The sequence below is a fragment of the Atractosteus spatula genome, chromosome 13 (genome assembly GCF_055471065.1).
Source record: "Atractosteus spatula isolate fAtrSpa1 chromosome 13, fAtrSpa1.hap1, whole genome shotgun sequence".
NCBI classification, from domain to species: Eukaryota; Metazoa; Chordata; class Actinopteri; order Semionotiformes; family Lepisosteidae; genus Atractosteus; species Atractosteus spatula.
The window spans coordinates 2,170,846-2,182,972 of NC_142718.1; the positions used below are offsets into that span (position 1 = coordinate 2,170,846).

At 54.0% G+C, this 12,127-nt stretch overlaps 1 protein-coding gene across 1 annotated transcript; it reads right to left on the reverse strand.

The window, feature by feature from the left end:
• Positions 1–2,678: 2,678 nt before the first annotated feature.
• LOC148821610 (zona pellucida sperm-binding protein 4-like) lies at positions 2,679–10,509 on the reverse strand. The gene is made up of 15 exons (XM_088930683.1): positions 10,026–10,509; positions 8,918–9,112; positions 8,452–8,570; positions 7,854–8,055; positions 7,066–7,187; positions 6,868–6,964; positions 6,504–6,626; positions 6,020–6,192; positions 5,512–5,609; positions 4,845–4,972; positions 4,327–4,507; positions 3,946–4,087; positions 3,141–3,216; positions 2,923–3,020; positions 2,679–2,715 (listed from the first exon to the last, which is right to left on the reverse strand). The coding sequence occupies exons 1-14, from the start codon at positions 10,507–10,509 to the stop codon at positions 2,926–2,928; spliced, it is 2,235 nt and encodes a 744-aa protein (XP_088786809.1). The 3' UTR covers positions 2,679–2,715; positions 2,923–2,925.
• Positions 10,510–12,127: the final 1,618 nt, after the last annotated feature.

Sequence of the window (12,127 nt, forward strand, 5' to 3'; positions counted from 1 at the left end):
GTCCTGGTCCTGGAGGGGTCAGTCAGTGTGTCTGCAGCAGGGCTGCCCAGTCCTGGTCCTGGAGGGGTCAGTCAGTGTGTCTGCAGCAGGGCTGCCCAGTCCTGGTCCTGGAGGGGTCAGTCAGTGTGTCTGCAGCAGGGCTGTCCAGTCCTGGTCCTGGAGGGGTCAGTCAGTGTGTCTGCAGCAGGGCTGTCCAGTCCTGGTCCTGGAGGGGTCAGTCAGTGTGTCTGCAGCAGGGCTGTCCAGTCCTGGTCCTGGAGGGGTCAGTCAGTGTGTCTGCAGGTTCTCTCTTTAAAGCAGCAGCACCTGAAGAGCCAGGGGAAGCTGTTGAACTGGACAAGTCAAGTCAGTAAAGAGCAGCCTGAGTTTGTTAAGAGCTGGTTGCTCACCCCCGGACTAGACGGACCATCAGCAAATGAGGTGCCAGAGCACTGCTTTAGTGAGGCTGTGTTTCTAGGCCTGCATATTAAAGAAAGGGCCTGCTGTATGCACACTGACTGGTCACTGTTGATAGTGATCCTGTCCACTTGACCTGTAATACCAGATATACTGTATATAATGTAAATACTGTTCTGTATTTACGGCCCACCTGGGCAGACGCTCTCACTGGCTAACGTGGGCAGCCCCAGTCCAGTAGGGGCTGCTGGTCAGTTCAGGGTCAATTTCTGAACACCTGGATCATGCACGAGTTTTGACCAGTTCTAGTAACTGAGTGGACTGGGAAGGGGATCCTTAAGAGCGAGGGGAAATTGGGGCGTTTTCCTTTCCGAGGCTCTCCGCTGATCCGCGGGGTCAGAAATTGATAATTCCGGGACTTGTCCGGTACACCCACTGGACCAGGGCTCTCCAGAGCTGGGAGCGGAGGCCCTGCGCCCCTGGCAACAGCAGCATCACGAGAGTTGCCTGGCAACCAGGGTGTGTCGCCTTGCGTGCGACACCAGGCAACATCCCAGGCCCCCCGTTTTTGAGACAATCCATCTGGAATCCGTAATCCATAATCCCAGTCTGGGATGCCTGCGTGGGATTGTAATTGAGTGTGTGGACACAGGCAGTTGTGACAGTGATAGCAGTGTGCAGATACACTGCATAAAGGATTGAATAGACTCTTAAATTAGAATTCTGTATTATCAGGTTCCAGGTGCCCCCCCTACAATAAATTGCAATGAAAAGTTCACAAAAACTATAAAAATTAAGCTACAATACATGTTACAATCAAGATCTACTTTCTACATATTTTAAAAATGCATAAATAAAACATTTGAGTAGATTATTTTGATCAAAAACTGTGACCTCATTTTTAGAGATTTATACAGATATCTCTGAAGCAAAGACTATTAGAATATATAAATGTGTGTTAGGATACGAAGTGATTGTGTTTACTTTGCTTTCTTGTGTGAGGTGTAAGTTTTAATCTGTGATATAAAGCAGTTCTGAAAGAGTTCAGATGCCCTCGGTTTTTTTTCCCCAGATCTTTAAACACGTGTAATATGCAATACAGCCACCAGGTGGAGACAGCACGGCTGTACTCGCCGCCTTCTCGCTAGCGGGCACTACACAGGAATTACCCGAGCGGTCCCTAGCTTTCCAAGTCCTGCTCTTCCAGGGGGAAACCGGAAAATGAGATCACTTTATTGGCCATGTACAATTGCTTGCATGAGGAATTTGTCTTTGCTCAGACCCCAGCTTGCTCTCCATGAGACACACAGACAGGGAGAGAGAAGCTGGGGGTCAGAGCGCAGGGTCAGGCATTTATACAGCACCCCTGGGAGCAGTTGGGGTGAAGGGCCTTGCTCAGGGGCCCAATAGATTAGGATCCAAGAAATCCATTGTAAATGTTTAAACTGGGATAGCAGAACACAGAGGCACAGCTACCACTCCTTAAAGCCTCTGTACAGGAAATGCAATTTGGACTTTTCATCAAGTGGGATTAATCGCTTTACAACAGATCCCACCTCTTGGGTCAGCCAGCCTTCTCAGAGAGGCAGATTTCTGAAAGCTAGATGGAAATCCAGGCTTAGGTTCTTTCATTCAGAAAAAAAAGCACACAGATCTAATACAGTGAAAGCAGTTCCAGGAGCAGTGCTGTGCCTGTGTGCGCACTTCCGAGCGTCTTTGGACCAAAAAAAAAAAAAAAGCCACTTAAACCCTAGTTTCATGGCACTATACAAGCAAGCCCTGCCAAGTGCTTAAGGCCAGAGGAAACAAAGCAGCCCTGTGCAAGAGCATCGCTCCTCCGCCCGTTAGCCCACAGGAGCGGAGCCCCTCCTCAAGCTGTACCCCTGCCAGCGGCTGTAACCCTGCTGCAGCTGCCCAGCCTGCTTCGCAGTGCGATTGACAGTAGAGCCAGGCCTGGTACCTCTACAGTAAAGGGCAGTTTAAAAGCAGAGGTGCAGCGATTGAGCTCCATGTCCCCCTGAGCCCTCCTGCCTGAAGCAGCGGGCTACCTCAGGTCTTAACCTCCAACCCATACAGGTTACAGAGCTAGAGGCCAAACACCCGATACTGCAAGAACAGCCCATAGGCATAGAGCAACAGAGGGAGTAATACACATCAACTAATCCTTGAAGCCCATCCAGCTGCTCTGTCACAAACCACCTTTGCAAGAGGTTAAAATGACCACACAAGCAAGAGGAGAGTCCGTTTAACTTTTATTTAACGGCATTGAAACTTGAGGCCCCCCAGACATGATCCCAGAGAGTGATGTCAAGCACCAGCCTGCAAGGGGGGAAAACAAAAAAAAAAAAGTGTTTCTTGGGCTGAAGGAAATGACATTTCCTTCCATTTAGGATTCCCTGCAAATGGAACAAGAGCTTCATTCCACACTGGAATGCTCCACAGCCAAGATGTAACAAAGTGAAGCGCCTCGGAGCCACTGGCCTCCTTCACACGCACAGCATGAAGCTCGAACCCTGGCCCACTCACCCCTCACTGTGCCGGAAGCTCCGAGCTCTTCGCATTCACTGGGCAGGGCTTCCTGGCACAGCGCTGGTCCAGGTTGGGATCGGGAATCACTGGGATTTCTGGAATGGACAGAGCACACTTGGGTCATTGGGGGGGGGAAAGAGGGAAGAAAAAGTTATGTCTAGACATGAGCAGAATCAACACGTTTCCCTAGCTGGGGAACAAGCTGGACCACTTACTGCGCCCATCAAAGCACCCCTCCACACACTTCCTCACTTTCGGGGAGCAGACCTCCGTGGAGCACATGAAGTAGATCTGGAACAAGATGGTAGACAGTCCTGGGATTCAGTTTCAAGATCCTTCATCCCCCCCAACCCCTTGATAGCATTCCTTACACTCCTACAGCCCCTTTTCTGGACACTCCACGTGCTTCCCAGGTGAGGTTATCACCACCTGCATGAGGTGATGGCAGCCAGAGTGCTCCAGTAACCCCCCCCCAACACCAGCTCCCAGTGGGGAGGAGAGCAGAATGATGAAGCCAGTTCAGAGAGGGGGGTTACTAGGAGGCCATGATGGGTAAAGGCCAGGGAGAAATTAAGCCATGACACTGGGTTAACACCTCAGCTCTGAGAAACGCCCTGGGAATTAACGGCCTAATTCTCCAAGGTTTTCTCCCTCATCTGAGAGAGGCTACACTCCAAAAACCTGCTGCCCCAGGATAGTGATGGACAGCAAGACCCACACAGACCACAGGGTGAGCACCCTCTACTAGTCCCACCAACACCTCTTCCTGGAGGTCTCTCATCACACACCCACTGAGCTTCAGCTAGCATCACCCTGCAACCTTGGTGGGCTGCAGGCAAGACCTCAACCCAGAGCTCATGTCCTAAGGAAGGAAGGCCTTGCATGGCACCAAGACCGTCACGCCGCGATCGATATACCAGATCAGGCCATTGTGGGTGGAAGGGACCCTTCAATTGCAAGCTCCCCCACGACAAGCCAGGAAGGCCCCAGCTGCACAGACGGCCAGAGCCCTCCCCTCACCTCCTCGTCGAGGTAGCGGTGCGCCGTGCGGTCCATGAACTGGAAGGTGCGGATCTCGAAGCGGCGGTGGTGCTTGGGCAGGGGCACCTTGTTGTTGACGTGCAGGGTGGACGTCTGGCCGTAGTCCAGGGGGTTGGGGCACCTGGGCAAGAGACCGGATCCAAAAAAGGGGGGGGAGGGTGACCAGGTGCCTGGAGCAGAATCCTGGCTGAACAAGATCTTGTCAAGGGGCTTGACTCGGGGCTTCCCTCAAGGCCGGGTCTCCCGATCCCATAACCCACACTTTCTCATCAGCGGACAAGACCTAGCCTGTTGGGCGAGCTGGCCACAGAGGGGACACGAGGGCGATCTGCCCGAGCAGATGACCAAGAACAGCCTCACCCCTCGTAGAGCAGCACCCAGGCAGCCTGCGCCGAGCGGGGGTAGGCGATGCAGTAGTGCACCAGCAGGACCAGGCTGGGGTCCGGGGCGTTGAGCAGGCGCACCTCCAGGTAGACGGGCGTCCCCAGCAGGAGCCGCAGGGGCCGGTGGTACTGGGGGTAGAACCTGGAGTAGCTCTCGTCTGGGCAGGAGTGGAGAGAAACCGGTTCAGAGCTAGAGAAGAACCCAGCGTTGTCAAGTCATGCAGTTCCGATCATTCACAGGCATTGATGCAGCAGGTGGATCTTACTTCAAGACTGAGCCATTAACACGGTTCCCCCAACTTACACTTGCCAGATGGAGCCTTCAGGGTTAAGGCTTTTTAGGTGCCGCAAATGAAATAGCTGGTGTCGAACAAGAACAGCCGCCTTAGGCCTGGAGCAACCGATTGCATTTCAAGAGGTGGGTGCGGTCCGAGGACCCCCAGCCCAAAGTGACTTGTAGTAAGGAATATGGCCCACATGTGCCAACCCTCTTACCGGTGGCAATCCTGAGCTGCACCCCAAACACCCCCTGGGACAGGATGGCACTGGGCAGGTAGGGGTTCTTCACCAGGTAGCCAGTGCTGGCCAGGTTCCCCTCCGCATAGCGGCACTCCACCAGCAGCCTGCAGACATGTTCAGATGTGCATGGATTCTCCAGACGCATGAGGAGACCAACAGGGGACTGCATAGTCCACCAACTAGCCTAGATGCAAGGTAACTAGTTTAAGCATCCTTGGGATCTGGGAGAGGGGGGAAAAGATTGATCCCATCAGCCCTTAATTGTTCACCTTGCCTAATCCTTGGAGCCAGATTCCTGCAGGTTTTACAAGCATACTTTTAAAATCTGCAACATATCGACTACTGATTTGACATCTGAAATAAGTCCACTTCATTTGGGGATGGAGAACTTGCGTCACAGATGGGTTGCCTGGAACAAAATGGTCCCAAATTGGAGTTGGGCAAGAGTGCCACCTGCTGGGCCAGTGGGGAGAGGACGCTGCGACAGGTATTCTCCCCGGCCAGAGGTGCAGAAGTAGTTCTGGCCCTTGAGAACAACTGGTGCTTTCCACCTGAGCTTTTAAGGCCTAGATGGACAAGAGACAGCCTCCCCCATCCACCAGGTATCCTGGGCAGCCGGTGGCTCCGACGCCCCATCTCGCACCTGAAGGGGCTGTCCCTGGTGATGACCCCGTAGTTCAGGCTGTTGCGTCTGGCCATGGCCATCACCTCCGCCAGGTAGATTGTGGTCTCTCCCACCACCTAGACAAAGACAGAGCCAGACTGAGAACCGGCAGCTCTTCATCAATTCAGCTTCTGTGTAGGTGTGGGAAGACCAGAAGGGTCTTCTTCCTAGAGCGGAGGGCAAGATCTGCCAAATCACCCCCCCACACAACCCATTAAGCCAGTCTGGCCTTTCACAAGGTAGTGCATGTGAAGCCCAGAACCACCCTAGATTCGAGATCAGAGGGGCTAGGGCCATGCCACATGCATAAAAAGTTCTACAACCCAAGACTTCATGCTTGTCAGAAAAGTCCATTGCTTCTCTGGTCTTCCAGATCAACCGGCTTTTCTTATGGGCTCCCGGGAGCCCAGTGTTCACAGAAGGCCTTCCTGAAGATCCAGGCAGGAGCCCTGCAGCTCTCAAGGGCAAACGCCGCCGCTGTACTCACAAAGGCATGAGTGCCGCAGCCAGTGACCGGGAACTTGAAGACGGCGAAGTCCGGGGTGCAGATCACAGGGGTGCAGGATTTGTTGCCAGCGATCACCAGGCTGGCAGGGTCCACATGGGGCACAGTGACGGTGCGGTGCACGGCAAAGACAAAGTGCCGGTCCGAGGTGCACTCTGGGAAGGGCGTGGAGGAATGGGCATGGTTATAAACAAGGAGGACCTTTGGTAGCTGGGATCCGATTGCCTAAAGAGATCCCTGTGAAGCGTCTGTAGGACCACCAGTTGTTGGCGAGGGAAGTCTGTTAACCCAAGACCAAAAGTGATCACACATGGTCAAGCAGTCGTGGTTAGAAGGGAGACTTAATTCGTTACGCCTAAAACGCCACTGGCGGCCCAGCAATTGTGCAACCAAGTCTATAGATACACGGATCCAGCCAACCAACTCCCACCTTTGCGGTGTAGCGAGCCCCCACCCAAGGTTTTACCTTCTAGGGGGTAGTAGCAGTGGGCGGTGTCAGGGTCCACACAGCAGCCCTTGGCCAGACACTGGCTGGAGCCAATCCTCCTGGGACCACAGGACACCTGCTGACTCCTGGGAATGTGGCACCCTGGTGGGGGTACAAAGAGGTTAGCACGGAACCTCTCACGGAAGGGGCAGCAGGAGAGGACCTGCCGAGCTGTAGGATTTCCCCCCCCCCCTTCCAGATTAGGACCACATCTTCCAGGTCCTTGGATCTGCGATGTCTGCGTCTACAGCACGCACACCGAGAGGTTACCAAACGAGTCCGGCAAGAGCTCGGCAACATCAGCTGCCCCTCCAGATCCTGCAAGGCAGGGGCGTGCACTCGCCTTGTTTGGGCTTCAGCCGGCGGTAAGGGCAGGACACCTGGATCTCCGCCCTCTGGCCGCCACTCGTATAGGCCACCTGTATGGTGTACCTCCTCCCCTGCAAGAGAGAGGGTGAGGGTTTCACATGACCCCTCCTGCACGGCTGTTGAACCCTCCCCAATAAGCGAAGGGCATACTGTACAGATCAGAGACTCTTACCACAATCTTGACGTCGCAAGCAGTGTAGGGGATAGTCAGGATGTTCTTCCCCTCCTCTTTCACCAGCGAGTACCCACAGGCCCTGGGGGTCTGCAGCACAGGGACCAGGGTCTTGGAAGAGTCTGGAGAGAGACAGGAAAGGTTAGCAACTTGGGGACTCCCAGATGGAAAATGACAAATCATTTCCATTTCCAGCATCAAAGATCAGCAGTGGGTGAACGGACCAGCCTCTTGATGAGAGAGAGGACTCATTGTCACACAGCAGGCATTGGGGCCCCAACAGGTCATCTACAAGGAGATCTCACAGAGCGGTCCTGCAGCAAGCACCATTCCTCAGCAGAGGAGCCGATAAAGATACAGCTGGACACCTGCAGTGGGCAGGAAGAGCCAGGAAACACCTGGGATTCAGCTCCCCATCTCGAAACGGCAGTTTCCAAGTGTCTGGAATCAAGTTCTTCACCTGGGTTGTAAAGGTAGTCTAAAGTGGTTTCAGTGTAAGGTTTTACCCTATAGCCTTAAGCTGTTTAAAGGCAATTCCTGCTGGATTTCCACCCCCCGAGTGTCAGATGTGGGCATCCCAGGATTGTCTGCTCCACCAGCTGGAAGTCAAGCTCTCCAGGATGTAGGACCTTCAGTGGGAAGTCCATCAGCAGGACACTCAATACAGCCAGACAGACCCATGTAAGCTGCTAGGAGGTTTCAAACTGTGCAATCCATTTCACACAGCCCAAGATGAACAGCAAAGATCTATAAACCCCCTCTCCGTCAAGCACAGGCCCCACTCTCACCCAGGATGTGGACCTCAGCCAGGGGCCCTGGAGGGAGCTGTACAGTCATGCACACATCACTGCAGGAGATGGACAGGCCGCTGGGGGGCTGGGTGTTGAGGGGGGCGTCCACAGGGCAGGACACCGTGGCAACCACCTGCCTCCCCAGGACCTTGTCGTAGTACTGGATGGTCAGAGCCATGAAGCGCTGGTTCTGCTTGGTCTGTGGCAGAGGATACAGGGCTTCAGTCATTGGGCCTACAAAGCAGATGCATCAGCCTCTAGAGCTTTAAGTGGCTCCCCTAGCTCAATCCCCAATCCTGAGTCAACCGTTACAGGAACACTTGACGCAACCAATACATTAAACATGAATGGAGGGAACACAAAGCTATCCTATGTTGCAAAGAGTACAGCATGTGATTGAAGGCCACCTGTGAAACCAGTTGCAGGTCAAGATAACTTCTAAAAGACACCTACAACTCCTGCTGGCCCAGGGCTGAAGATGTACCCAGGCTTAGTGTGGGAAAGAGACCTATCCCAGTGCAAGTGCAAGTCTTAACAGTCGCACCACCTCATGAAACCAAAAATCCACAGAGGGACACCACTGCCACCCTCTTACCCAATCCCAAACATAGCAGCCATCGTAGGAGGCCACCAGCAACAGCCTGGACCGGCTCTGGATGACCCTGTGCTTGCAGAACTTGGGCAGCCGTGCGACTGGGAGCAGGGTCATTTTTGCTGCAAGAAGAAGACAGGTTAGAACCGGGGAGGTCAAGCAGGTCAAGACCAGTCAGGCCTCTGCTGCCCTCTTCAGGCCATGTTGAGTAGCTAAAGCCTCACTACATTCTGAGCAGCAGGTGCCATCAGTCCCCAGACTTCAGTAGCACCACCCAGCTGTTGAACTGCCCAGAGGGCCGACTCCTAATACTGGGAAGCATCGTTGGGATTAAAAGGAAGCTTTAAATGGGATTAAGGCCAGCCTTCTGGCATGGAACCATTTTTTAAGCCCAACATTGAGGCTGGAAGCAATGATCCAGCAGCTGCCCCTTCCTGGAGGACCCTGCCCACCCATTCCCATCACTCACCTCTCTGCAGGAAGATCCGGCTGTACAGCGCCAGGGAGAACTTGATCATCATGCTCTTCTTGCCACAGGCGATCTCCGGCCGCTGGGCGGGCCGCGGCGGGTCGGACTCATCGCTCGGGTCTTTCTGGTAGGAGTCCCGCACGGTGGCAGCAGCAGCAGCAGCAGCAGCAGCACCACCCTCCGCAGAGGAATTGCCTGAGAGGGCAGATTGGAGAACATGAGGCACAGGGGGAAGTGCATGTGGGGGATGTCCAGGTTCCACAAGCTCCACCCCCAGGAAGTGAGTGGAAAGCACTGGTGCATTATGGGCCAGTGGAGGCAGGAACTAAAGTGCAATTTCAATTCCAAGATCTCCTTTATAATGCACAGCCCTGGTCACCACAGAGGAACTGCAGCAGCTCTGGAATCAGCCCAGAGGAGGAGCTGCCACTTTTTCACAGCACCTCTGCAGCACTTTGAGCCAAGTAGACCAAGGCAGCCCCACCCACCCAGCTTGTGCCAACCTTTTCACTACTGGTCCCAGACAGGAGCTGGATCACATGCCAGCCTTCATCTCCAAGCCCCATCAGCCCAAAACCACTGCCTCATCCAGGGTGAGCTCAAGCAGTTTTTAAGAAGACGGCAGCTGCAGTGGGGAGATGGCTGTGGAGAGCCCAAGTCAAACTGAAGTGGTTGAACACCAGTATTCCAAGGCTAGCCACAAGCAGGACTCTACCAGTCTGGGAAGAATTACACGGGCTGGGGAGGGGAGTCACCCCCACTGGCTGCCTCAGGAACTGGGGAGGCAGAAGACCAATCAGAAACATGCTCCAATTGGAGGGTAAATGCACCATCAGGACCACGAGCAGGAGGCACTGCCCTATACCAAAGGTAGCCAGAGACTGGAACAAGCTGCCTAGTCACTCAACACCTCCTTTAGCTGTTGGAACATAGTGCTTAAAACTCAGTCACCAGCAGACTCAGATCAGTTCTGCCTCAGCATGGCTGTAGAAGTGCAGGTTACAAGGGGGCCACAGATCTGTTCCACACTGGGAACTGAAGGACTGTAGCACTGGGCTCATTTCAGAGGGACAGGACAGGGCAGGGCAGGCCAGATACAGTCACTCACCACTTTGAGAGGCCACAGGTGACTCAGGGGCTGGGCTGGTGGTGGCCACATCAGTCTCCCAGCCCACCTCAGGAAGGTCTTCATGCTGGTCAGGGACAGGTGGTGTCCATCGCAGGCTTAGGTCCTCTTCCTCATAGCCACCCTCCTCTTTATCAAGGCCCTGGTCTTCCTCACCAAACATCAGGTCCCTCTGCACCTCACCTCTCCAGTCTGCCCCAAGTTCCTCATCATCATCCACAGTCAGGACAGCCGGCTCAGAACCACCAGTTTCCGGGTCAGCATAACCAAAATAAGGGCCCTCATCATCTCCAGCCAACACACCAGGGCTGGGGTCACTGGGAGGGTCAAACAAGCTAGGATTATCATCCTCCTCCTCCTCCTCTTGAAAGGAGTAACCATACAGCAGCTGAGCTCGGGCTGAGCCACACAACACCCATGTCAGCACCAAGTAAAGAGCCACCATCTGCCACCTCCACATCATCATCGCTCACACCAAACACAACCCAAGAGGAAGCCTCCAAGGCAGCCGGCAGGGAGGGCTTATATACTGACGGCGGAGCGCTTTCCAGCGCGCCAGCCAATCAGGCGCCGCGCTTTCGCCCCGCGCCGGCATTCCGCACGGAGGGGAGTGGGCGGGGCCAGGCAGAGGCGGGCGGTTAGTCAACTGTCGGCTCTCGAGCGAGGCGATGGCGGGGAGTTAAACCGGAGAATTTCTACCTGACTCGAAAACGGGACCCGAGGAGACGACGGTTCGACCGGGTGAAAGTTTAAATGGAAACTGCGTCACACACACAGCGCTAAGGCGAACCGAGGACGAGGTAGGATTGATGTTATTTATGCATTTTCGGCGAGAACATCCCTGGAGATCGTTTGCGAGGAGGAGGAGGAGGAGGAGGAAAAAGCTCACGGTAATCCCGTGAACACCGCGAAGAGCCTTTCGTTTTTGTTTTGTTTTTTTTTAAAAAGAAAGACAAACTAATCGTTGGCTTGACTTTGGTTTTGCTTTTGTTTCACGGGTGTTTGGAATGAACCGAGGGTGTACACTGTAGCCGTCGAGCGTGTTAGCAGTTGAGTTTTTATCTTCTTTCACACCCCCCCATTAATGACCTGCAGGGGCGACTTGTCCTTAATGAATAAACATTGCGTAATGGCGGCCCGAAGACGTTGTGACGTTCGCCGGGGCTGTGACGTGGGATTTCCGCTGCGGTGACGTCACCACCCGCCTGTATGAGTGGCGCCCCGTCCATCGTCAAACCCTTTTCAAACGCCCTGCTTCCAACACGCGAAAGGGTGATCGTGACTGAGGCATACTCATGAAAAAACAGCCCGAAAAAGGGGGTTAAGAATGAGAAAATGAAGGGTTCAGCTAAGGGTTAAAAGACATAGCGGATCGAGAGCTCTGCTGGAAGAGAAACCAGAGAGTCCTGAGGTACATTACTGTACCAGAGCAGGCAAACTGAGCCTGCAGCCCCCTCAATAGTCATTTCCTGCATCGCAGGATGCACGTTTCGTCTTATTTTGTGAAGTAAATGGGAGGCTTCACAAGTTTCGCTGCGTACGTTTTACTTCCCTTATGGTGTGAAATGCACTCATCAGTGTGGAATCTTTCTAACCCCAGAAACGCTCCCCTGAGAACAAGCACTTCTTTGCTCAAAGAGTTGTTTGGGTTTGTGGAACCCTGCCCGAACTGTTGAATCTGATACCCTGGCTTCTTTTAAGAAACGGCTGCACGAGATTCTTCAGTGGGGACAGGAAGCACTACTGTACACAGAGGGGGGTGGGAGTGTGGAACAAGCTAGCTGCCCAGCCACGTTGTTGGAGCCGATACTCTGGTTTCCTTCGTGGGACAGCTGGACGAGACCCCCCCGGTCAGGACAGGAGGCTCTTCTTAACACAGAGGGGGGTGGGAACAAGCGGGCCAGCCCTGTTGTCGAAGCTGACACCATGGCTTCTCTCCAGACGCGGCTGGGTGGTCAGTCAGCTTCTAACTACAAACGGCCTCCTCCCCTTTGTCCCTGTGTGTTTTTCAGAAGCATGCAGGACTGTGTTGGCAAGGTTTGGTTTGATAACAAGGCTTAAAGAAAGACACGAGGACAGAGAGC

Bases quoted from the DNA above. Each gene is read 5' to 3' on its own strand.
- LOC148821610 (XM_088930683.1), bottom strand. From the start codon at position 10,509: ATGATGATGTGGAGGTGGCAGATGGTGGCTCTTTACTTGGTGCTGACA. The intron at 7,188-7,853 runs GTGAGAGTGGGG...GTCTCTCTCCAG, and splicing joins GGCTGAGGTCCACATCCTGG to ACTCTTCCAAGACCCTGGTC. The intron at 3,021-3,140 runs GTAAGTGGTCCA...TGTCCATTCCAG, and splicing joins GGGGTGCTTTGATGGGCGCA to AAATCCCAGTGATTCCCGAT.